Raw genomic sequence first — 25,588 nt, 5'->3', positions numbered from 1 at the left:
AAAACTTTCCCACAGCATGATGCTGCCACCACCATGCTTCCGTAAGGATGGTGCCAGGTTTCCTGGTCTGAGAATCTTTAGGTGCCATTTGGCAAACTCCAAGTGGTGTCATGACTCTCTCTCCTTGGTGAGGATCAAAGGTGTCAGATCACCTGGCAGTGGCTGACAGATAGTCAGACCCCCCTCTCTCCCACAGGTTAGGAGAGAGGCAGTTGTTGGGCCGGTTTTATGACTTAACAGCCAGTCATAAATAGTTTGCAGAAGCTCTCCCTCTGGCTCTCCAGTTTGGAAAGACTGAAATCTCTTTGTTGCAGATCTACTTTTTTTATGATGGTGTCGGGTTCCTGAACCTGAATAATCAACCTTGAGACCACTATGAGACCAGCCAATGTACAGCACGGGCTGAACGTGACAAATGGTTTAAACTCTACAGACCAGAAAACGTGAGACGGTAGTCCATACATTTGAAATGGTGAAACTCTCAATCTCTCAATCTCTACACAAGAAGAAGAAACTCACTAGACCATAGCATTTACCAGTCTGCAGCTGGCATGTAAAGTATTCTAGGACATTTGACCAAAGACACAAAGGGGAAGAAAGATCCCTCTATGACAGGTATCCCCAAACTGGGGTACGCAAAATAAAAATGTGAAAATCAAAAGTAACAGTCAGTATCTGGTGTGGCCACCAGCTGCATTAAGTACTGCAGTGCACCAGATTTGCCAGTTCTTGCTGTGAGATGTTACCCCACTCTTCCACCAAGGCACCTGCCGTTTCCCGGATATTTCTAGGGGGAATGGCCCTAGCCCTCACCCTCCGGTCCTACAGGTTCCAGACGTGCTCAATGGGTTTGAGATCCGGGCTCTTCACTGGCCAGGGCAGAACACTGACATTCCTGTCTTGCAGGAAATCACGCACAGAACGAGCAGTATGGCTGGTGGCATTGTCATGCTGGGAGGTCATGTCAGGATGAGCCTGCAGGAAGGGTACCACATGAGGGAAGAGGATGTCTTCCCTGTAACGCACAGCGTTGAGATTGCCTGCAATGACGACAAGCTTAGTCCGATGATGCTGTGACACACCACCCCAGACCATGACGGCCCCTCCACCTCCAAATCAATTCTGCTCCAGAGTACAGGCCTCGGTGTAACACTCATTCCTTTGACGATAAATGTGACCATCACCCCTGGTGAGACAAAACTGCGATTCATCAGTGAAGAGCACTTTTTGCCAGTCAGACCCATTGTAATTTATTACATAAATGCCTTGTATCATAGGATGCTGTACTTACTATGAAGTCAGATCTCTTTGTAATTTATTACATTACATATATGCCTTGTATCAAAGGATGCTGTACTTACTATAAAGTCAGACAGCTTTGGTAATTTATTACATAAATGCCTTGTATCATAGGACGCTGTACGGGATAATCTGTTTCCAATTCCTGTTCACGCGCACCAAAATAGTAGGGACATTCAGACTGACACATGGAATGAATAGCACTACTTCTTCATTTCTCAAAAGATAAACATCGACCAATTTCTAAAGACTGTTGGCATCTAGTGGAAGCCATAGGAACTGCAACCAGGTTCCTCATAAATAGGGTTTCCCATAGAAAACCATTGGGAAATCCTATGACCTCAAATTTCTTTTTCCCTGGATGGTTTGTCCTTGGGGTTTCACCTGCCAAATCAGTTCTGTTATACTCACAGACATTATCTTAACAGTTTTAGAAACCTTAGCGTGTTTTCTATCCAAATCTACCAATTATATGCATATCCTAGCTTCTGGGCCTGAGTAACAGGCAGTTTACTTTGGGCACGCTTTTCATCCGAATGTCAAAATACTGCCCCCTAGCCTTAAGAAGTTCAGAAGCCACTGCTAGATTTTTGGATAGGGCTGTGCTCAGAGTATCTTTGCCTTGGCAAATCGCGCTGTTAAGACACTGATGCCCTTTGCATCCACGTACCTATGTGAGAGTGGATTCTCGGCCCTCACTAGCATGAAAACTAAATACAGGCACAGACTGTGTGTGGAAAATGATTTAAGACTGAGACTCTCTCCAATACAACCCAACATTGCAGAGTTATGTGCATCCTTTTAAGCACACCCTTCTCATTAACCTGTGGTGAGTTATTCACAATTTTCGATGAACAAATAAGGTTTTATATATAAGATAGAATTATTCATTATTATTATTATTATTATTATTATTATTTGTGCCCTGGTCCTATAAGAGCTCTTCGTCACTTCCCACGAGCTGGGTTGTGACAAAAAATCACACTCATTCGTATGTTTAATTGTATAGTGTGTGTGTGACAGGCTTACACTGATGGTAATAAACTGTGTGTGTGGCAGGCTTACACTGATGGCAAAAAACGACATTTGAGAGTGTGCTGACCCTGGTGCTAGAGGGGTTACGCAGCTGGAGGTTGAATGTTTGGGGTACAGGACTATAAAACGTTTGGGAACCACGGCTCTATGAAAACCATTGGTAAATCTGATGTATCTGTCTAAAAAACACTCCACTACCAGAGAAGCTCTACAAAGGACATTGTGACCTTTAGTGGACAAACCAGAGTTTTACATCCCTCGACAACTTCACCATAGGACCCATCTAGTTCAACAGAGATAGACAGCTACGCATAAATATATATTGCATTTCTAATCCGAATGAGCGGTGGTTAGGGTGCTAAGTATTTGTATTTCGGTGAGCGTAGCTTCCAAATGTAACAACGATAGTAGACTCTCTTTGTCTCTCTCTATCCCTCTCTTTTCCATCCCTCCATCTTTTATAACCAAACGGCCATGCTTTTGTTAGTCCACTAGGGACCTGTTTTCATTGTATTACGTTAGTAATCAATAACCGATACCGTGTGTGTGTTTATGTATTCTGTGTTATTATTTAGTTAGTTAGTAAATAAATAAATAAGCCAATTTGTGTATTGCTGATTCATCAATAAGGTTAGGGTTCTTGCAGATATCAAGGAGTATGCGATGTTCAGAATGAGACTGATATGAGGTAGTAATGATTAATAAGTGACTGTTATTGATGTAAAAGATATCTGTATATCTTTAGAGTTTAAGTCGGGCGATAGTAACTCGTTAAACATCTTTTCCCGTGGTGCCCCAAACTCATTAGGAATGAATTGTTACATGATTAATTTATTCGGATAACAATTAAACATAGTTAGTTGATAAAATAAATAACAGTCATCCGATTAATGATAGTCACTTTTGCTGAGGAGTTGCTTCCGTCTGGCCACTCTACCATAAAGACCTGATTGTTGAAGTGCTGCAGAGATGGTTGTCCTTCTGGAAGGTTCTCCCATCTCCACAGAGGAACTCTGGAGCTCTGTCAGAGTGACCATTGGGTTCTTGGTCACCTCCCTGACCAAGGCCCTTCGCCCCCGACTGCTAAGTTTGGCCAGGCGGCCAGCTGTAGGAAGAGTCTTGGTGGTTCCAAACTTCTTCCATTTAAGAATGATGGAGGCCACTGTGTTCTTGGGGACCTTCAATGCTGCAGAGATTTGTTGGAACCTTTCCCCAGATCTGTGCCTCGACACAATCCTGTCTTGGAGCTCTACGGACAATTCCTTCGACCTCATGGCTTGGTTTTTTTTAAACTGTGGGACCTTATATAGCCAGGTTTGTGCCTTTCCAAATCATGTCCAATCAATTGAATTTACCACAAGTGGACTCCAAGTTGTAGAAACTTCTGAAGGATGATCAATGGAAAGCGGATGCATCTGAGCTCAATATCGAGTCTTATAGCAAAGGATCTGAATACTTATGTAAATAATGTATTTCTGTTTTTTTAATTTGCAAACATTTCTAAAAAACGTTTTTCGCTTTGTCATTATGGGGTACTGTATGTACATTGATGAAGAAAAAGTAAAGGGGTCTGAATACTTTCCGAATAAAGTGTACACACCTTAATACTCTGTGTAGACTATACACCTTTAACTCTCAACCTTTCTCTCTTTCTCTCTCTCCTTTGCAGAGAGTCGTAGCAGCGGGTCCAACTGCAGTGGCAGTAAGAAGGAAGAGGCTGCTGGGGGGGCAGGCGGTGGTGCTGGTGGTGGCGAGTCCAAGTCCACAGGGAGCGGCAGCGAATCAGAGCTGAGGAAGGAAAATGCCCCCAGTGATCGCTCAGTGGTGGTGCCCCCTAACGAGCACAGCATGCACAGCCTGATCAGCTTGGCCCACAGTGTCCACAGCACCCATTCCCACAGCAGTAGCCTGGTGTACGGACCCCCCGGCCTGCCAGCCCAGCCACCGCCCTCCCTCCCCATCACGGCCCCCCCTGGGTCGCCCCCGGGCCGAGACCTAGCCTCCATGCCCCCCGAACTCACCGCCTCACGACAATCGTTCCGCATGGCCATGGGCAACCCCAGTGAGTTCTTCGTCGATGTCATGTGATGTGTGATCCAGAGGGCGGATCCTCACTGCAGGTGTTCAGGACGTCCTGGTACGGAGAGGAAGGTGGTGGTGGAGTAGGATGAAAGGAGGTAGAGGCTAAGAGAAAGACAGGTGGTGCTGAGAGGAATATGGTTGTAACTGCATAGCTCTCCTTCTGTCTGTCTGTCGCCAGTGTTGTGGCGCCTGTACTTTCTTCAGTGAAGAAAATCGGTGTGGATGCAGCTCTCTCTCCTTGATCCCCATTAAATAGACAATTTTGTTCATATGTTCTTTTCCACATCAGTTTCAGTGTGTGTGTGTGCCTGTGTGTGTATATGAGTGAGTGAATATGTTGTTGGAATTGAATGTTTTCTTTTTGTCATTTTCTCCCTTTTCTTCTACATGTGTCCCATTCAACTATGATCGAATCTCTGTGGACCCTCCATTGCAAACCCTCTTTAAAAATCAACACAGTCCATACTAGATGGGAGAAGGCTCAGAAAGAGAGAGAGCGATAGAGAGAGACTGTGGACCATAGAGATCCTATTAAATTACTATTCTAAAAAAAAATTGTATTATAATTCCTAATTTTATACTGTGGACAGGGTTGTGTTCATTAGGGCATGCAACGGTTAAAAAACATTTAGCAACAGGAAACAAAAATTAGACTTTCTTATTGGAGAAATAGGTCAGGTAATCCCTCCCTGTTTGTCTATTTTCTTCCATTTGGTGCCTAATGAACATGTCCCAGGTCCCATGAATGTGTTAAGGATGTTGGTGTTACTCTTTGTGAGTGTTCTCTGAGCTGACTCAAATTAACGTTCGAAATAAAACATAGAAAATGAAACTGTCTGAGTTATTTTTGTATCTTTCTATGTTGAGTTTCTTCACAAAAGTTATATGTAGACAGGGAGAGAGATGGAGAAGGGTAGAGAGCATAGATGAAAAGGTATTAAGAGGGATTAAATTACTTCTCATTGCTGTACACTCAGTAGCAGTCATGTTAATTGTGATCATAATCTCAGATAACGCTCTAACCAATCAGTGCAATTAATACTGGAAGATGAAGAGTATACGAGCTGAACCTTGCACCAATATATTACACGACACGAGGGTTAGAGTCAATTCCTTTTCAATTCTGAAAGTAAACTGAAATCAAAGCTCCTCTGAGGAAAAAATGGGAATGGGAATTTCAATTTACTTCCTGACTTGACCCCAACACCCCAACCCTGCATGACACAGGGACATTTTGTGACATCCAGCATTTTAGTAAAGGAAAGTTGAGAAGCATGTTGCCCAAATCTCTTTCCATCTCTTTCTCCATATCTCTCGGTACATTGCAATATGTTATCGTCTTTTTCATCATCAACATCCATTTTGAGCCCTATTCTTACATGCTGACTAGACCAGGCACGCGCACGCGCATGCGTGCACCATCGTACGCATGTTGATTTTGTCCCCCCACACCAGATGCGATCAGGACACACAGGTTGAAATATCAAAACAAACTCTGAACCAACTATATTCATTTGGGGACAGGTCGAAACACATGAAACGTTGATGGCCATTTAGCTAGCTAGCCTTCTGTTGCTAGGTAATTTGTCCTGGGATATAAACATTGGGTTGTTATTTTAACTGAAATGTACAATGTCCTTTTTCCTGGATCTTTGTAGAATTTTGACCCATTTTGAGTCACAAAATCGTGTGTTCTCAAGTAATCCACAGATGAAAGGGGAAACCTAGTTAGTTTCTAGTAATTATTATTAAAAAAAATGTTTATCTTGATCTCTCCTCCTTCAGTCTTCTTCTTCTAACCCATTTTACACCCCTGGCTCACATCACTTATTAGCAGTTCAGCACATCAGCATTTCTCCTACTGTTACACAAAATCTAAATAAACTTTACCATCAAGGTAGACATTGAACGTCTATGACCAAAGCTAAAACTCTATAACTAGCAACATGCTAACCATGAGTGCTACTACTAGCAGCAGTAAATCTAGGTATAAACAAAAACATTGGGCTACCATGATATCATGCAAGTTATATTGGCTAATAAAGTTTAGGCAGTTCATCAAAAATAAAGACATACCTTGAAATAAACAAAGAGATTAATCCGATTGGTATTTGACCATTTATTACTGCAAAACATCCAATATTCTGTTGATGGAGTTGTTGTAGTCCCTGATCATGACTCTCAGCTCATTACATTACACATAAGAGTCACTGGACGAAGGCATCTTCTGTATGGGGGAGTTTTTTTGAGCCCAGACGCTCAGCCTGAATATTAACACGCATCGCTTGCGTTACTGTTTTGGAAGCAAAAGTATCTTATCTTTCAAATCAGAAGGAAACAATTAACGAAGTATTAAATTGATACACACCTTTATAGGGTTGAGATTAGTGTTCCCACATGGCCATATCTCCATATTACAGCGCCTGTTTACGGAAGACAGACGGAACACAGAGGGACCTCCCGTGCTAATTAGCTATCTGGCATGCTCTGAATACCTGTGTAAATAGAAGAAGGCCTTTATGTTTATAGAACCGTATCACAATTGAGAATCAATTCACGTTTAGATGGAGTATTTGGCTGTTTTGGCTGCCCAAGCCAGTCTACCACTGAAAATAACATAATAATAACACTTTCCTAATTACTCAGTGATGGACAGCTAAACCCACCATATTTTATGACAAATAACTTATATACTGTATGTACTCTACCATTAGCAACTGTAATTTCATTTCTAGGGTAAATTAAATTAAATAGATTGAGAACAGAACTACCGCAACGTTACTTTTGTACCTGCCGGCGGGGTGCAAGTATCACAGCCTTGTGACGGAAGTAACAGCTGGCAAGGAGGGCACAATATCTGTCTTATCTCCATGTTTCTGGTTTGTAATGGTCAACAAATCTATTTCATGTTTCTGTCAATTTAAATTATTTATGCTATAGGTTCTTAATTTATGAAAATGAACCATGCGTCAACATCACAACATTGCGCAACCACAATATTTTGCCTTACAATATTAATCAGACTAAAATGCATTACATAATAGCTATATTAACCACAATTTTCTAATCTCACTTCAATGGGAATGTAGTAGATGTTTTTCACAATTTTCAATAACTATTCATGCTTAGCCCTACCAATCAGGTGCTCTAGCTGTCCATGTCATGCGTGCTCCTCATGTCTTGATAGAATAAACATTTTTATTCTCATCATGCTTATCACATTTCCATGGCTTGACACAAGGTAATTGACCCCCAGAATCATAAAGATATATGTTTTAACCACTAACCTGTCGATAAAAGCTTGTGATAAGCTGATCCATCATGTCAATTGATTAAGGCATAATTCTAATGTCATATGTAATTTTCAAACATTCTGTCCCTTTGATATTTTGCTAACATTATAAAAGCAACATGAACTAGAGGATGGCATGTGCTTAAATATTTTTTACATTTTATTCCATGTCATCAATTAACATTATGTTACTTTTGTCCCACCCGTCTCTTCTGTAACTTCTCCCAGACTAACACCCAAGCCTAGCTAGTATGATACTTGAAACCTACACTTTCATTTACAGATGGGTTAAGAAAATGAAATATTTTTGGAACCTCAAACTAAACATAACTCTACAACCCGAAAAACCATTCACAGGGTCCGTTTATTTACTTACATCGCTCAAAACCACTTTTTGTTGATAACTCGGCGAAACATGGTCTGTCTGGGCTGTTTTTTTGCAGGGAGCTTGTCCTCTGAATTAGAGATGTGCTGACTTCACTATGGCTGTGTTCGAATACTAACTGCACTGACCGTACTATTTGTGATGTGAATTGAGTATATAGTATGCTTATTGGTCATAGTATGGATATAGTTAGTATGCCAAAAGTTCCCGGATGTCATGCTAAATTTGCCAAAATATGAAGTATACATGCAGTGGACACTATTCCCATACCTTAGGGCCCATAATGCAATTCTTCAGAAAATGGGCGTGGCTTCACATTCTTTCCAGATTCTTCAGAAAATGGTGGAAAATATGCAGTGGAAGTCCAATGAGAGCGGATACAGATTCATTACTTTAACTATGACAAACGTTAAGAAAATGTTGAGCAATGTAATAAAGTAATGACTTTTCAAATAAGTTAACTTACACGTTATATTGGCTGACAATTTGTTAGCTACACTGTCCTTACGAACCACATAGCATATCATTACAGCAGTATGTACCGGTATGTTGTTAGCTAGCTACCTAATGTTAGTTGGCTACTTATACATCAAATTGCCAGTATATGAACTATAGGCTAACTAACTACACAACATTTATTGACTTGATTATTCCCGTCATTCTTAGCTTAGCTATATGGTATAGTCATTGTGCACTCTCAATGGACATTGCGAAACACTCTGAATTTACAAACGGACAATCTGACAATGCTCTGAATTTACGAGCGCACTCTGGCACTCCAGATTGAATTTAAGAACACACCCGAAGTCGTAAAATGTCTAACTAGTAATTTGTTATGCTAACTAGCTAGCAAGAGCATCAACTTCCGGTAGACATGCGAAGAGCTAGTACGCTCAACTGAAAGCATACTGTTCATTAACAGTATACTAAACTGAACTAATAGCATATAGTAAGGCAGATGCATTGTCCCGGCTGTATGACACAGAGGAGCGGTCCATGGATCCCACTCCCATAATTCCAGCCTCTTGTTTGGTGGCACCGGTAGTGTGGGAGCTGGACGTGGACATTGAACGGGCGTCACGTGCAGAGCCCGTTCCCCATGAGTGTCCAGCTGGGTGTCGGTACGTTCCGTCTGCTGCCCGCGACCGATTGATCTACTGGGCCCACACGTCACCCTCCTCTGGTCATCCTGGGATTGATTGGACGATGCGCTGTCTTTGTGGGAGGTACTGGTGGCCCACTTTAGCTAAAGACGTGAGGGTTTATGTTTCCTCCTGCTCAGTGTGCGCTCAGTGCAAGGCTCCTAGACACCTACCCAGGGGTAAGTTACAACCCTTACCCGTTCCACAACGGCCGTGGTCGCACTTGTCGGTGGATTTTATAACCGATCTTCCACCTTCACAAGGTAACACCACGATCCTGGTCATTGTCTCCTCCCTTTGCTCGGTCTCTCTATGGTCCTACAAACGGCGGAGGCTCTGTTTACACACGTCTTTCGGCACTACGGGGTGCCTGAGGATATAGTGTCTGATCGGGGTCCCCAGTTCACTTCAAGGGTCTGGAAGGCGTCCAAGGAACGTCTGGGGGTCTCCGTCAGCCTTACCTCGGGTTTTCACCCTGAGAGTAACGGGCAGGTGGAGAGAGTTAACCAGGATGTGGGTAGGTTTCTGAGGTCTTATTGCCAGGACCGGCCGGGGAAGTGGGCGCTTTAACCCCTCGTTCCATGTGTCTCTCCTCAGGCCGGTGGTGGCTGGCCCGCTCCAGGAGGCTGAGGTGCGGGAGGTTCCTCCACCCCCTCTGGACATTGAGGGGGCCCCGGCGTACTCCGTTCGATACATCCTAGATTCGAGACGTCGGGCGAGGAGCCTTCAGTACCTCGTGGACTGGGAGGGGTACGGTCCGGAGGAGAAATGCTGGGTTCTGGTGGAGGATGTGTTAGATACTTTCCTGCTGCGAGAGTTCCATCGTCTCCATCCGGATCGCCCTGCACCTCGTCCTCCGGGTCGTCCCCGAGGCCGGTGTCGATGCGCTGCTGGAGCCGCTCGTCGGGGGGGTACTGTCACGACTTCTGCCAAAGTCGATGCCCCTCCTTGCTCGGGTGGTGCTCGGCGGTCGACATCACCGGTCTTCTAGCCATCATTGATCAGTTTTTCATTTTCCATTGGTTTTGTCTTGTCTTCCTACACACCTGTTTCCAATCCCATTAATTACATGTTGTGTATTTAATCCTCTGTTTCCCATCATGTCCTTGTCGGTGATTGTTTGTGATGTTATGTATGTGTGTATTTTGTATTGGTGTGCGACGGGTTGTTTTTACCCATGTTATTTTGTACTTTGGTTTTGGAGTTTGTTTTTTTGTTAATAAATACTCATGTTTTACCAATTTGGTTTCTCCTGCACCTGACTTCCCTGCCACCTACATACACGATTATGACAGTTGTATATTCATTTTTTACCCATTTATTTTTACAATAGTAAAGAAACTTTGGGTCCTTGAGAAGCACTATATAAGTCCCATGTATTATTATTATTAACATTGTAACCACGTTTTAATTAAGTTCTGCTTGACATGAAGGTATTTGATAACATAGATAGAATCTTCCCCTAAATAATGGTAAACTGGACACTCAAACATTAGGGTAACATCACAAAACGTTCTCTCTCCCTAGAATTGTTAGCTGGGAACACTAGTGGTGTCAGTGGACTTGGAGCATACATTGACTGTGGGCAATGAACCGGTTTTTAGCCTCAGCTTCATGGTGAATCCAGTCTTCCTCTGTTGGTAGCCATCATAATTGTTTGGTACAGTGTGCCCCACATATGTCTGAAGCACTAGGGGTTTCCCTGACTCAGTCTACCCACTGCATCCTCACAAAGCGGTCATCTTTTCACATTTTGGCCAAACAGGCATGTCGATAAACAGTGGTTGTAGTGCACTGCTGGCGTGCATATTTTGACTTTGCAGATAGCTAGCTGTGAGCCTGTTCTCTTCTTGATGTCAAAGCCGCAGTGGTAGGTAGAATATATGAGTTGGTATATGATATGGTTGATATATGGTATAGATGGGTTGATTGTTTAGCAACAAAACCGAGGCGTGCGCAACTCTGGGGCAAAACAGAAGGGGCTGACTTAGATTGTTGACAAAGTGTAAACTGTATTTCGTCTCCAATGTTTATTGAAAACATACATAGATTTGTACAATGAGCACTTGTCTCATCCCTTACCGAAAAAACAGGCTTCTGTCACGGTTGTCATAGGATGAAGCAGACCAAAGTGCAGCGTGATTATCGTTCCACATATTTTATTGAATTGTGAAACTATGCAATACATACAAAATTAACTGAATGAACAAAAACAACAAACCGTGACGAAGAGTATACATACACTTACTCAAAATCAATCTCCCACAAACCCAGGTGGGAAAAACACCTACGTAAGTATGATCTCCAATTGGAGCCAACGATGACCAGCTGCCTCTAACTGGAGATCATCCCAAACAAAACCCAACATAGAAATACAAAACTAGAACATAACAACATAGAAAATCTAAACTAGAAAAATAGAAAATAACAGCTTTCTATGGTCAGGACGTGACAGTACCCCCCCCCCCCCAAAGGTGCGGATTCCGAACGCACCTAAAACAAAAAAAAGGGAAAAAAGGGAGGGTTAGGGTGGGTGACTAATGTCTATGACGGCTCTGGTGCAGTACTAAGAACCTTCTCCTCCCACAGATCCTCCAGCAGAGGAGGCGGCTCCGGTTCGGGGCGTAACACCCGCTCCGCCCGCTGATCCCTCTGCTTTTGTGCCACCGGACCGTGGATCGTCGTCGGAGGAACCGGACCGTGGATCGTCATCGGAGGAACCGGACCGTAGATCATGGCCGGAGGCTCTGGGCTGCGGGCCGCCGCCGGCGGCTCCGGGCTGCGGGCCGCCGCCGGAGGCTCCGGGCTGCGGGCCGCCGCCGGAGGCTCCGGGCTGCGGGCCGCCGCTGGAGTCTCCGGACTGCGGGCTGCCGCCGGAGGGAGGTTCCGGACTGCGGACCGTCTCAGGAGGTTCCGGACTGCGGGCCGTCTCAGGAGGTTCCGGACCGGGGACCGTCGCTGCAGGCTCCATGCCATGGATTGTCACTGCAGGCTCCGCGCCATGGATCACCACCGGAGGCTCCGTGCCATGGATCATCATTGGAGGCTCCGTGCCATGGATTATCAATGGAGGCTTCGTGCCATGGATCATCCTTACAGGCTCTTGGCCATGGATCATCCCTACAGGCTTCTTGCCATGGATTATCACTGGAGGCTCCGGGCCATGGATCATCACTGGAGGCTTCGTGCCATGGATCGTCAGTGGAGGCTTCTTACATGGAGCCGGAACAGGTCTCACCGGACTAGGGAACGTCGCTGGAGGCTCCGGACTGGGGGATGTCGCCGGAAGCTCTGGACTGGGAAGGCGCACTGAAGGCTTGATGCGTGGGGCTGGCACAAGTGGCGCCAGACTGGTAACACACACCTCTGGGCGAGTGCGAGGAGCAGGAACTGGGCGTACCAAGCTGGATAGACTCACTGGAGGCCGGGTACGTGGAGCAGGCACAGGATATACTGGGCCGTGGAGGCGCACTGGAGGTCTCGAGCGTAGAGCTGGCACAACCCGTCTGGCTGGATGCTTACTTTCGCCCGGGCAATTGCGGGGCGCTGGCACAGGAAGCACTGGGCTGTGAATACGCACTGGCGACACAGTGCGCAGAGCCGGCGCAGGATATCCTGGACCGAGAATGCGAACTGGAGACCAGGAGCGCTGAGCTGGCACCACCCTTCCTGGCTGAATGCTCAACCTAGCTCGGCAAATGTGGGGCGCGGCCACAGATCGCACCGGGCTGTGAATGCGCACTGGCGACACAGTGCGCATCACCACATAACACGGTGCTTGCTTAGTCACTCGCTCCCCACGGTAAACATGGGGAGTTGGCTCAGGTCTCCACCCTGACTCTGCCAATCTCCCCGTGTGCCCCCCCCAAAAAAATGTTTTGGGGCAATTTGCCACAAATTTGCAGCAAGCTCATATTTTCACATCCACATTTGTTTTGTGGCAAACTGTTGCAGTACATTTGTGGCAACTAGTGAACTTCTGACAAACAATTCTGTCAAACTTGTGGCAAACATTCTTGTCATGTGTGGTAGTGCAAAACAAAGAGACAGACAAGGCAATTCCACACTCACAGGTAGCTTGGGGAATCTTCATGTCCCAAAAGAATGTTCTCACAAAAAATAAGGCAAATACTCAAAATCAACAACTGGCCCTTTATGGCAGTAACTGAACGTAAACTTAAAACACTGGGGAAGATAATATTTTACCCCAGGGCAGAGAGAGAGCCTCAAACCTTCAGCATTGGGTGCTTACTGGTCCAATGTTTGCGACAGAGGTTTGGCGTGTCCTCCTCACGGCTCTCTCGCTCCCTTGTCTGAATGCCAACGCCTCCCCATGTTCTGCTGCCCTAATTGCAGCCAGCTGTACAAGATGTGCAGCTGCAGTCAAGTCTATGAGGAGAGAAGCCACCTTGTAATGAGTGGTTTAGCCACCAGATGAAGTCATAAGCAGGCCTTTCCCACCCCTACACCCCTCAGGTGCTCTCATCTGTTTGCTACAAACTCAGTATGAATATGGAAATTAGATCAGGTTTTTGGTTAGTGTATTAAAATTGAAATGTATCTACATAAACATTACTTTACAGAGAAAAACACTAAACATACTAAATGTAGTAAATATACTAAACAACATGTATTCATTGTCTTTAACAGATCAAAAAATAAATCAATACAACTTGAAATCAAAAGCATGGTATTGAAGAAAATAGCAAAGACTGGATATTTCCCAAATAAATAGTTTATGTAGTCTTTTATGTAGCTACAACATTTACATGGGAGAAATGTGAACACTATGGGGATGTTGACCTTAGGATGTTACAAGGGACAGCTGCACAAGTGATAAGTGAGCCATAGATTAACCAATGGAAGTTTAAATGACACTTAACAAAGTTGTAGTAATTAAAACAACAAAAACTAAATCAAACCCAGTTCAGAAATATTGCCTTTTTGGGTGATCTTTGGAGATGGCAGCCCTGTGGAAATCCTTCGTCCAAAGCTTGTTGAATGCATGCACTGAAACAATCAGAAAACAAAAACAAAATTAGGATACTGAAAACTATTTCTATTTTGGCATCTTAAAAAGGTTGAAATTGAGTTATGCCTGATATGGCAATTTATATTCTTTTAATTATTGTTAATCTAAAAAATACTGGGTTAAAAATAATCCAATTTGAGAAATTTCAACAACCCAGCGCTGGGTCAATATTGGCCGAACACAGCATTGGATTAATTCAACCCAAAGAGTTTGGGGTGTGCTTCTAACCCAGCGCCTTGGAATGAGCGCTTGACCCAACTGCTGGGTAAATTAGACGATATAGTTGTAACATAAACCCAGCACATTGGGTTGGGGGGTTGACCCAGCAGCTGGGTAATTTATGTAATCCTTGGGTTATTTTCAGTGTCATCCTAATTTAAATTTTGATTGCATATTTTCTCCTTCTCTACCATGCCACCCCCTCCCTTTCCAACACAAACACAATCAAGATACAATATTGAACTTCAAATCATTGATATTGCCATCCCTTCAGAACATACATCACATCAGAGAAGGAAAAATAATATAAATGTTTTGGTCCCGCTTTAAATGGCGTTCAACTAATAAACGCTTCATAAGGCCTTCATAAGCGCTACAAAAAGTATAAGTAACTGGATGTCAAGCTTTATAAAGGGTTCATGAATGTGGCATAACTGTGTGACAATCACCAATGTCAAATGTGGCATAACCCACAATGTTGAAAATGATATAAACATGTGCTTTATCCTGTTATGGATAGGGGGCAGTATTTTCACGGCCGGATAAAAAACATACCCGATTTAATCTGATTATTACTCCTGCCCAGAAACTAGAATATGCATATAATTATTAGCTGTGGATAGAAAACACTCCAAAGTTTCTAAAACTGTTTGAATGGTGTCTGTGAGTATAACAGAACTCATTTGGCAGGCCAAAACCTGAGAAGATTCTGTACAGGAAGTACCCTGTCTGACCATTTCTTGGCCTTCTTGATCATCTCTATCCAAAATAGGGGATCTCTGCTGTTACGTGACACTTCCTACGGCTCCCATGGGCTCTCAGAAGGCGGCAAAAAGCTGAATGGTGGCTTTGCAGGCCCTGGCTGAAAAACATTAGCGCGTTTGGATAGTGGTCGGTCAGAGTACTATGAGACTGAGGCGCATGCACGAGTCGACTCCATGTTTACTTTCTCTCTCTTTGTACTAAAACACGGTTTCCCGGTCGGAATATTATCGCTTTTTTAAACAGCGGTTGACATGCTTCGAAGTACGGTAATGGAATATTTAGAAATCTTTTGTCACGAAACACGTCGGGCGCGTAACCCTTCGTCACCCTTGGATAGTGTCTTGAACGCACGAACAAAACGCCGCTATTTGGATATAACTATGGATTATTTTGAACCAAACCAACATTTGTTATTGAAGTAGAAGTCCTGGGAGTGCATTCTGACGAAGAACAGCAAAGGTAATAACATTTTTCTTATAGTAAATCTGACTTTGGTGAGGGCTAAACTTGGTGGGTGTCTAAATGGCTAGCCCTGTGATGCCGGGCTATCTACTCAGAATATTGCAAAATGTGCTTTCACCGAAAAGCTATTTTAAAATCGGACATAGCGAGTGCATAGAGGAGTTCTGTATCTATAATTCTTAAAATTATTGTTGTGTTTTTTGTGAACGTTTATCGTGAGTAATTTAGTAAATTCACCGGAAGTGTTCGGTGGGAATGCTAGTTCTGAACGTCACATGCTAATGTAAAAAGCTGGTTTTTGATATAAATATGAACTTGATTGAACAAAACATGCATGTATTGTATAACATAATGTCCTAGGCGTAACATCTGATGAAGATCATCAAAGGTTAGTGCTGCATTTAGCTGTGGTTTTGTTTTTTGTGACATTATATGCTAGCTTGAAAAATGGGTGTCTGATTATTTCTGGCTGGGTACTCTGCTGACATAATCTAATGTTTTGCTTTCGCTGTAAAGCCTTTTTGAAATCGGACAGTGTGGTTAGATAAAGGAGAGTCTTGTCTTTAAAATGCTGTAAAATAGTCATATGTTTGAAAAATTGAAGTTTTTGTATTTTTGAGGAATTTGTAATTCGCGCCACGCCTATCATTGGATATTGGAGCAGGTGTTCCGCTAGCGGAACGTCTAGATGTAAGAGGTTTTAAAGAGGGTGAAATTTTGGGTCGAAGGACTATGCTCTAAAGTGAAGTCATGTTAGTCACAATACACCTAATCTGGTTACAATAAATTCAGACCCCTTTGGTAATAAATTACATATAAATAAATGCCTTGTATCATAGGACGCTGTACTTACTATAAAGTCAGAAACCTTTGGTACTTTATGACATAAATGACTTGTATCATAGGACGCTGTACTTACTATGAAGTGAGACAGGTTTGGTAATTTATTACATATACATAAAAGCCTTGTTTCATAGGATGCTGTACTTACTATAAAGTCACACCCCTTTGGTAATATATTACATAAATGCCTTGTATCATAGTACACTGAAGTTACTATAAAGTCACACCCCTTTGGTAATATATTACATAAATGCCTTGTATCATAGTACACTGTACTTACTATAAAGTCAGACACCTTTAGTAATTTATTACATAAATGCCTTGTATCATAGTACGCTGTACTTACTATAAAGTCAGACACCTTTAGTAATTTATTACATAAATGCCTTGTATCATAGTACGCTGTACTTACTATAAAGTCAGACCCCTTTGGTAATTTATTACATAAATGCCTTGTGTCATAGGACGCTGAAAATACTGTAAAGTCAGACCCCTTTGGTAATATGTTACATATACATAAATGCCTTGTATCATAGGACGCTGTACTTACTATATAGTCAGACCCCTTTGGTTATTTATTACATATACATAAATGCCTTGTATCATAGGACGCTGTACTTACTATATAGTCAGACACCTTTGGTAATTTATTACATAAATGCCTTGTATCATAGGAAGCTGTACTAACTATATAGTCAGACACCTTTGGTAATTTATTACATAAATGCCTTGTATTATAGGAAGCTGTCCTTACTATAAAGTCAAACCCCTTTGGTAATATATTACATATAGATAAATGCCTTGTATCATAGGACTCTGTACTTACTATAAAGTCAGATCCCTTTGGTAATATATTACATATACATAAATGCCTTGTATTGTAGGACGCTGTACTTACTATAAGTCAGACACCTTTGGTAATTTATTACATAAATGCCTTGTATCATAGGATGCTGTACTAACTGTAAAGTCAGACCCCTTTGGTAATTTCTTAAATAAATGCCTTGTATCATAGGATGTTGTACTTGATATATTTGAAACAGGTCAAATGATTTTAAAGAAATTCTAGAAAAACTCCTGGCCCTAGGGAGGATGAAAACCCAGTCAAACTGCAGCAACCTTGTACTTGTTAAAATGAATTATATTTTAAAACGTTCCTTTACACAGACACTTGAATTGGACAGTAGAACCCACTAGGCTGTCACGCTCTGACCTAGGAGAGCTGTGTTTTCTCTGTTTAGCTAGGCCAGGGTGTGATAGGTGGGTGGGCATTCTATGTTTTGGAGTTCTATGTTTTGGCCGGGTATGGTTTCCAATCAGAGGCAGGTGTCTATCGTTGTCTCTGATTGGAAGCCATACTTAGGCAGCCTGTTTTTCCTTTGTTTTTTGTGGGTAGATGTTTTCCGTTTAGTTGTGAGTACCTGACGGAACTGTCTGCTGTCATTTTTGTTTAATTTGTAAGTGTTCATTCTTTCATTAAACATCAAGATGAACATATTCCACGCTGCACCTTGGTCTACTCACTTTGACGCCTGTGACATAGGCTGAGCTTGCTTTATGCAGGTTTGCGTCGTATAGCCCTATGCAACTGCAATTAAAAAGCAACCCAGTCTATTTATGTAATCAGTATTGTGTTTGATTTATTTCAGTGAATCATTTCAGGAGTGATGTGTTATCATGTTTGCTAAATAAATACCGGAGGACAGTGGAGTTATGCGCGCTTTACTTGATGATGTGCTTTGTGCCCGGCCTGCGAAACCTGTGATTTCCGTGAATTTGATTGGTCAAGACATAGAACAGAACGCACCGAACCTGCATCATGCCGATATAAAGGACAGAGATGACAAATCAAGTCTCGAGTTACACAGTTCAAGTCCAAGATTTTTTATTTCACCTTTATTTAAACACGTAGGCTAGTTGAGAACAAGTTCTCATTTAACACTGCAACCTGGCCAAGATAAAGCAAAGCAGTGTGACACAAACAACAACACAGTTAGACATGGAATAAACAAAACACAGTCAATAACACAATAGAAAAAAGTCTATATACAGTGTGTGCAAATGAGGTAAGATATGGAAGATAAGGCAATAAATAGGCCATAGTGGCGAAATAATTAAAATTTTGCAATTAAACACTGGAGTGATAGTATTCTGCCCTTGAATTGCGTTCCCATGCAAAACTAGACAGATAGCTAACTACTAAGTCTTCAATAAAACTCCCAAGGCGTGACTTTTCTTGAATGAATATTGAAAACGTTTATGTTGTGAAACTGCAAAATACAGAAAAGAATATACTTTAGTATTCAATTCAAATTGACATACTGTAGCTGTACATTATACATTTCAAGTTGAAGTTGCATGAAAATACAAAACACGTGCCGAGGGCACTATGCATCTGGCATGACGTCAAACCATGTAGCTAATTGTTACTCATATGGTAATTGGCTAACTCCTTTCATTACTCTAATAATGTACAACCATCTCTGTAGAATAACAAAGCATATTACACTAGAAACAGTAACAAAACTTCAGTATTGTATGTTTTACAATTCGTTTGCATCACGCACGAGCAAAGTAATACAGCTGACGGCATACATGAAAAGCATTGCAATTTGTGTGAGTAAATACAACCAACATTGATATGTAAGCAACTCTATCAATAACAAGATTATCATCACTAGCTAAATGCTTGAATCGAACTTACAAACAAATATTTTCCGAGGCTGAAGCGTGACAAGAAATAGCTACACTGAAAGACCTGCACCGTAGCATTGCTTTTAGCTGCTTCTATGCGTGCCGAACAAATTCTTTACTTCCTGTTTGCGTACTGTCTAAGTACCAGAAAGCTCCACTAGGGGGCAAATAACACCATGGAACACAATGAAAATCCATTTTAACCATTGTAATAAAATTATCTGTTACCTTCTAACAGGATGGCAGCACAGATAGAGACTGGAGTGATAGATGTGCAGAAGATGAATGTGCAAGTAGAGATACTGGGGTGCAAAGGAGCAAAAAAAGTAAATAATAACAGTATGGGGATGAGGTAGTTGGATGGGCTATTTATAGATGGGCTATGCACATGTGCAGTGATCTGTGCGCTGCTCTGACAGCTGGTGCTTAAAGTTAGTGAGGGAGATTTGAGTCTCCAGCTTCAGTGATTTTTGCAATTCGTTCCAGTCATTGGCAGCAGAGAACTGGAAGGAAAGGCGGCCAAAGCAGGAATTGGCTTTGGGGGTGACCAGTGAAATATACCTGCTGGAGTGCATGCTACGGGTGGGTGCTGCTATGGTGACCAGTGAGCTGAGATAAGGCGGGGCTTTACCTAGCAAAGACTTATAGATGACCTGGAGCCAGTGGGTTTGGCGACGAATACGAAGCGATGGCTAGCAAACGAGAGCATACAGGTCGCAGTGGTGGGTAGTACAGTCGTGGCCAAAAGTTTTGAGAATGACACATGGCTCACAAGTCCTCAACTGGCAGTTCCATGAAATAGTACCCGCAAAACACTACTTGCCTAAAGAGTTTTCAGCTATACTTTTCGTGGCTGTTTATTTACCACCACAGACAGATGCTGGCACTAAGACCGCACTCTGTCAGCTGTATAAGGAAATGGGCAAACAGGAAACCACTCACCCAGAGGCGGCGCTCCTAGTGGCCGGAGACTTTAATGCAGGGAAACTTAAATCAGTTCTACCAAATTTATATCAACATGATAAATGTGCAACCAGGGAGAAAAAAATTCTAGATCACCTGTAGTCCACACACAGAAACGCGTACAAAGCTCTCCCTCGCCCTCCATTTGGTAAATCCGACCACAACCCTATCCCCCTGATTCCTGCTTACAAGCAAAAATTAAAGCAGGAAGCACCAGTGACTCGGTCTATAAAAAAGTGGTCAGATGAAGCAGTTGCTAAACCACAGGACTGTTTAGCTATCACAGACTGGAACATGCTTTTTTTTGTCCTATCCTCAGTTTGCGTCATCCTGCAAAGGAATGACCGGATCCTCCCCCAAGCCACGTCAGAGTTGAGGAAGTCAGTGACCAGACTAGAAGCATTAAATCTTAGGGCAAATGCAGGAGGCATGCTGGAGAAAATACAGACCATGCTTGCTCAGCAGCAGGGTGATGAGAGGAGATTCCAGGTGTGTTAGGATAAGACCTTGTTAGGATGTAAGAGAAATTGATGATTAAAATTGATGATTAAGACAGATTCTCAGTGTGAAAATCAATGTTGTTTAACACTTTTTTGGTTACTACATGAATCCATATGTGTTATTTCATAGTTTTGATGTCTTCACTATTATTCTACAATGTAGAAAATAGTAGAAATAAAGAAAAACCCTTGAATGAGTAGGTATGTCCAAACTTTTGACTGGTACTGTATATAGGAAACATTGATTGTGCGTGTGTTCGAGTTTGAGAGACAGTAAGCTAGCCTAATTCTTGAAACATGTACCCTGCAATATGGAAGTGAAGATTTTCTTGATTGATCAAAGATCCTTGTTTATTTTGTATTTGACAATACAATACATTTTGCCTATCCCTCCTCAACACTCCTTAAATGTTACACCTAACATTACACCTCTCAACTGCCTTTTTCAATTCTTGATTCAGTTTTTTTGCAGGAGTCTTCTAGTTTGGATGGAATGATGGAGGAGGGAACAAAGGGAAGGAGTATATATGTTCTCCAGCCTGCTGACTAATAAATGTAAATAGCTTATGCTTTGCTGTCTCTCTCTCTCCGTTCCTGAAAGTTCCTGAAACATGTCAATGACCTGATGCATGGCCTCTACAGCAGTGCTTGGCCACCCACTCAGTTACCAGGGATCTATTCTGTCACATCCCAGGGAAAGGAGAGCACAGAACCACCCCTCCCTAAATCCATAGTAATTGACAGCAAGTTGTGTGCAAAATGTTGTTTTTTCTGTTTGATACTCTGATCTTCAATGTGTATTGATTCCTACTAACCAGCTTTGTACTAGTTATGCGGATGTAAGTAAGTAAGTAGCCAAGGCTTGTGCGAGCCGGAACAGCTCATAGGGAAGGAGCCTATCTCCTGTTTCTGTAGCGTGAGGCAGCTTTATGTACAACTACACCCCCTGTACAGGACGCTAGTCATCTCCTTAATGCTGAGTGCCAGACAGAGAAGCATCAGGTCCCATTTTTACAGTCTTTTTTAAAACTCGGCCGGGGACTGAACTCACAACCTTCCAATCTCAGGGCGGACACTCCAACCACAACCACAAGTTATGCTGATGATCATAAACTTTTTGTCTCTGCATCTCATTGAGACTGGATTCCCCAAGAGACATGCTATTCAGCTGCCCATGATTGCCCGATCTTCTACTCTTAGAAAAAAGGTGGTATCTAGAACCTAAAAGGTTTCATCGACTGTCCAATAGGAGATCCCTTTGAAGAACCCTTTTTGGTTCCAGGTAGAACCACAAAGGGTTCTACATGGAACCCAAAAGGGTTCTACCTGGAACCAAAAATGGTTCTACCAAGAACCAAAAAGGGTTTACCTATGGGGACAGTAGAATAACCCTTTTCTAAACCTTTTTTCTAAGAGTGTAGTGTACTACAGTAAGTGCATCCAATTGAAATAGCATTGCTTCTCATAATATGTTTGTAAAGCAGGTGCAAAATCCTTGTGTCCTGATTCAACAAGCACCTCCCTTGGTGAGTCATGTAAAGTTTATCCCATTTCTCTCTTGCTCATTCTCCCTGTCACTCACTTAAACTCACACATGTGCAGTTGCAGAGAAGACGAACAGATTTGCCAATTACACCCAATTACACCCATTTTTAACAATGTTTGTTGCAGGAATTATATGACAGACTTATAACTTTTGAACAAGATAATATTTTGTTTCTTTTTTTTGCCTCTTTACACATACTTACATTTTTGCATTTAGCTTTCTTTTTTTAAGACTGCCAAGCTGTCCTCAATTGGGGGGACCTCTGTCCGGGACAATGTCCTCAGGATTATGGAGCGGTGTGTATATAAAAAGTTGTTTGAATATTACAACATGTATTAGGATTAAGTAGAACTTCACTATTTAGAGTTAAAAAGTGTCATTATCCAACTACTGTCTAATTTTGAGATCCTCTTTCTTAAAATGTTTCAGATTTCATGACCAATTAATTAATGTCCGACTTCAATATGAAGGGACAGAGGAGCAAACATGCCTTTGCTACCACTTTTAGTAGATTCTGACTGTTCAAGATATTTTACTGTGCGTTATTGTTCTGTCGTGTCCTGCATGTTCACCTTTTGCCAAAAGTTAATTTATGTACTTCTCTTTTTATTCTTACAGTAAGTGTCATGAAAAGCCAGAAAACTCAGGAGGTTGATGTGTTGCGGGACCTCTGGAAAGTCCTGAAATATTCCCGACCGGCGTGGTGGAGAAGGACGCAAAGTATTTATATGAGCAAGTTGCTCTTTTTTGAAGCTATAACTGCCACAAAATTCTTCAACTAGTACCATGAAAATACTTTTAGCCAGCTGAGTCCACAAAGCTTCTTCAGGAATGTTCTTTTCTAGTTTTCTTTCAAATCTCAAATTGATAAAGTTGTAATGCCCTGATTCTCTTCACTGCAGATCTGACCAATCACACCACTCTTTAAGAGGGCCACTACGCTACAGATCGATCGCCTTCTGTGGTCAGAGGTCCTTGATGAGGATCTACCCCATCACACCACTTGTATTAATCATTAATAAAATAAAACAAGGGGCTTTATATACTCTGTCTCCCAATCTTTCTATGAATGTAATTATGAGTGAGTGAATTATGAAACAATTACTGAATGCAGATGTGCGAAGAATTGTGATTTATATATGTTTTAACCATTGCTTGATCTATTTTAAATGTAAGAATATGTTGCAGATTAACTTTCAGTGGTGACTATGTAAACAAAAAGAAAAGTAATGAACAACGTTTTCAATATCCAATGTTATCCTGTGCAATCATTTTTACTGTACACTCTTAGGACAATTACAGGTAACATCTGCACTGAGCTAAAGGCTAGAGCTGCCGCTTTCAAGCAGTGGGACTCTAACCAGGAAGCATATAAGAAATCCCGGCATGCCCTCCGATGAACCATCAAACAGGCAAAGCGTCAATACAGGACTTAGATCGAATCATACTACACCGGCTCTGACGCTCATCGGATGTGGCAGGGCTTGCAAACCGTTACAGACTAGAAGCACAGCCGAGAGCTGCCCAGAGACACGGGCCTACCAGACGAGCTAAACTACTTCTATGCTCGCTTCAAGGCAAATAACACTGAAACATGTATGAGAGCACTAGCTGTTCCGGAAGACTGTGTGATCACGCTCTCCGCAGCCAATGTGAGTAAGACCTTTAAGCAGGTCAACATTCACAAGGCCGCAGGGCCAGACGGATTACCAGGATGTGTACTGCGAGCATGCGCTGACCAACTGACCGTTTTCAACGTCTCCTTGTCCAAGTCTGTAGTACAATATGTTTTATGTAGACCACCATAGTCCCTGTGCCCAAGAACACTAAGGTAACCTGCCTAAATGACTACCGACGTCTGTAGCCATGAAGTGCTTTGAAAGGCTGGTAATGGCTCACATCAACACCATTATCCCAGAAACCCTAGACCCACTCCAATTTGCATACCGCCCTAACAGATCCACAGATGATGCAATCTCTACTGCACTCCACACCGCCCTTTCCCACCTGGACAAAAGGAACACCTGTGAGAATGCTATTCATTGACTACAGCTCAGCGTTCAACACCATAGTGCCCTCAAAGCTCATTAATAAGCTAAGGACCCTGGGACTAAACACCTCCCTCTGCAACTGGATCCTGGACTTCCTGACGGGCCGACCCCAGGTGGTAAGGGTAGGTAACAACACATCCGCCACGCTGATCCTCAACACAGGGGCCCCTCAGGGGTGGGTGCTCAGTCCACCGTACCGGAGCTGCTTCTGCCCCCAAGCCATAAGACTCCTGAACATCTAATCAAATGTCTATTTGCATTTCCCTCTCCCCCTCTTTACACCGCTGCTTTCTGTTGTTATCATCTATGCATAGTCACTTTAATAACTCTACCTACATGTACATATTACCTCAATTACCTCGACTAACTGGTGCCCCCGCACATTGACTCTGTACCGGTACTCCCCTGTATATAGTCTCACTATTGTTATTTTACAGCTGCTCTTTAATTACTTGTTACTTTTTTATTTCTTATTCTTATTCATATTTTTTTTTAACTGCATTGTTGGTTAGGGGCTCATAAGTATGCGTTTCACTGTAAAGTCTACACCTATTGTATTCGGTGCATGTGACTAATAACATTTGATTTCATTTCATTACCAGGTTATGATGAGGTCTTAAATCAGCAATATGTAACTTGTAGGGCGACCCAACCAAATTCATATAGACAAGTGTTTTAGAGTCTAAGAAGTGGTAGATCTGTTCTATGTGCGCTATTTCTATGCTTCCCGTTCTTACATTTCAGTTTTGTGTCTTTAACTTTTTGTACACCACTTTCAAACAGCTAAAAATACAATATTTTTGGTTATGGAAAACATATTTCACAGCGGTTAAGATGGTACAATGATTCTCTACACAATGCTTGTTTTGTCACATAAACTGAAATTAGGCTGACTATTCGAATTTTAACAACCAGGAAATGGCGGACCGATTTCTGAATATTGCATCTTTAACTATGACCAGTAGGCTTCATAATATAGCACATAGTATAGTGCGCAGAATTATGACCAGATGCAGAGAGGTTACAATTATGACAAACTGGTAGTATGGTAGTTTGAAAAAAACGTAATATTCTGGTCAATAAAAATACGTTAAAAAAACGTCATTTTTCAACCAGTTCAACCAGGTTTTTCCCATTGGGCCTGGTTTTGTTTTATATAATACACCATTTAAAAAAAATTAGTGTGGTTTATTCCACCAAACTAAATGTATATACTAGTCTTGACCGTTTTAATATATAAACCCAGCAGTGCTAGCTAATAGTGGTGGGTGTTCCCTA

General features: G+C 42.3%; 1 protein-coding gene across 3 annotated transcripts in view; it reads left to right on the top strand.

Annotated features, from left to right (window-relative positions):
* The window catches only part of LOC115205843 (segment polarity protein dishevelled homolog DVL-3), a 52,683-nt gene extending 47,435 nt beyond the window's left edge, over positions 1-5,248 (top strand). For all 3 annotated transcript variants that reach the window (XM_029772212.1, XM_029772211.1, XM_029772213.1), the window contains exon 15: positions 4,004-5,248. In XM_029772212.1, coding sequence (XP_029628072.1) covers positions 4,004-4,422 — 419 coding nt within the window. In that variant the 3' untranslated portion in view covers positions 4,423-5,248. The remainder of the gene's footprint in view (positions 1-4,003) is intronic.
* Positions 5,249-25,588: the final 20,340 nt, after the last annotated feature.

Source organism: Salmo trutta, chromosome 13 (assembly GCF_901001165.1).
Source record: "Salmo trutta chromosome 13, fSalTru1.1, whole genome shotgun sequence".
NCBI classification, from domain to species: Eukaryota; Metazoa; Chordata; class Actinopteri; order Salmoniformes; family Salmonidae; genus Salmo; species Salmo trutta.
The sequence above is the reverse complement of the archived record's forward strand: the minus strand, read 5'-3'. Positions and strand labels throughout refer to the sequence as shown.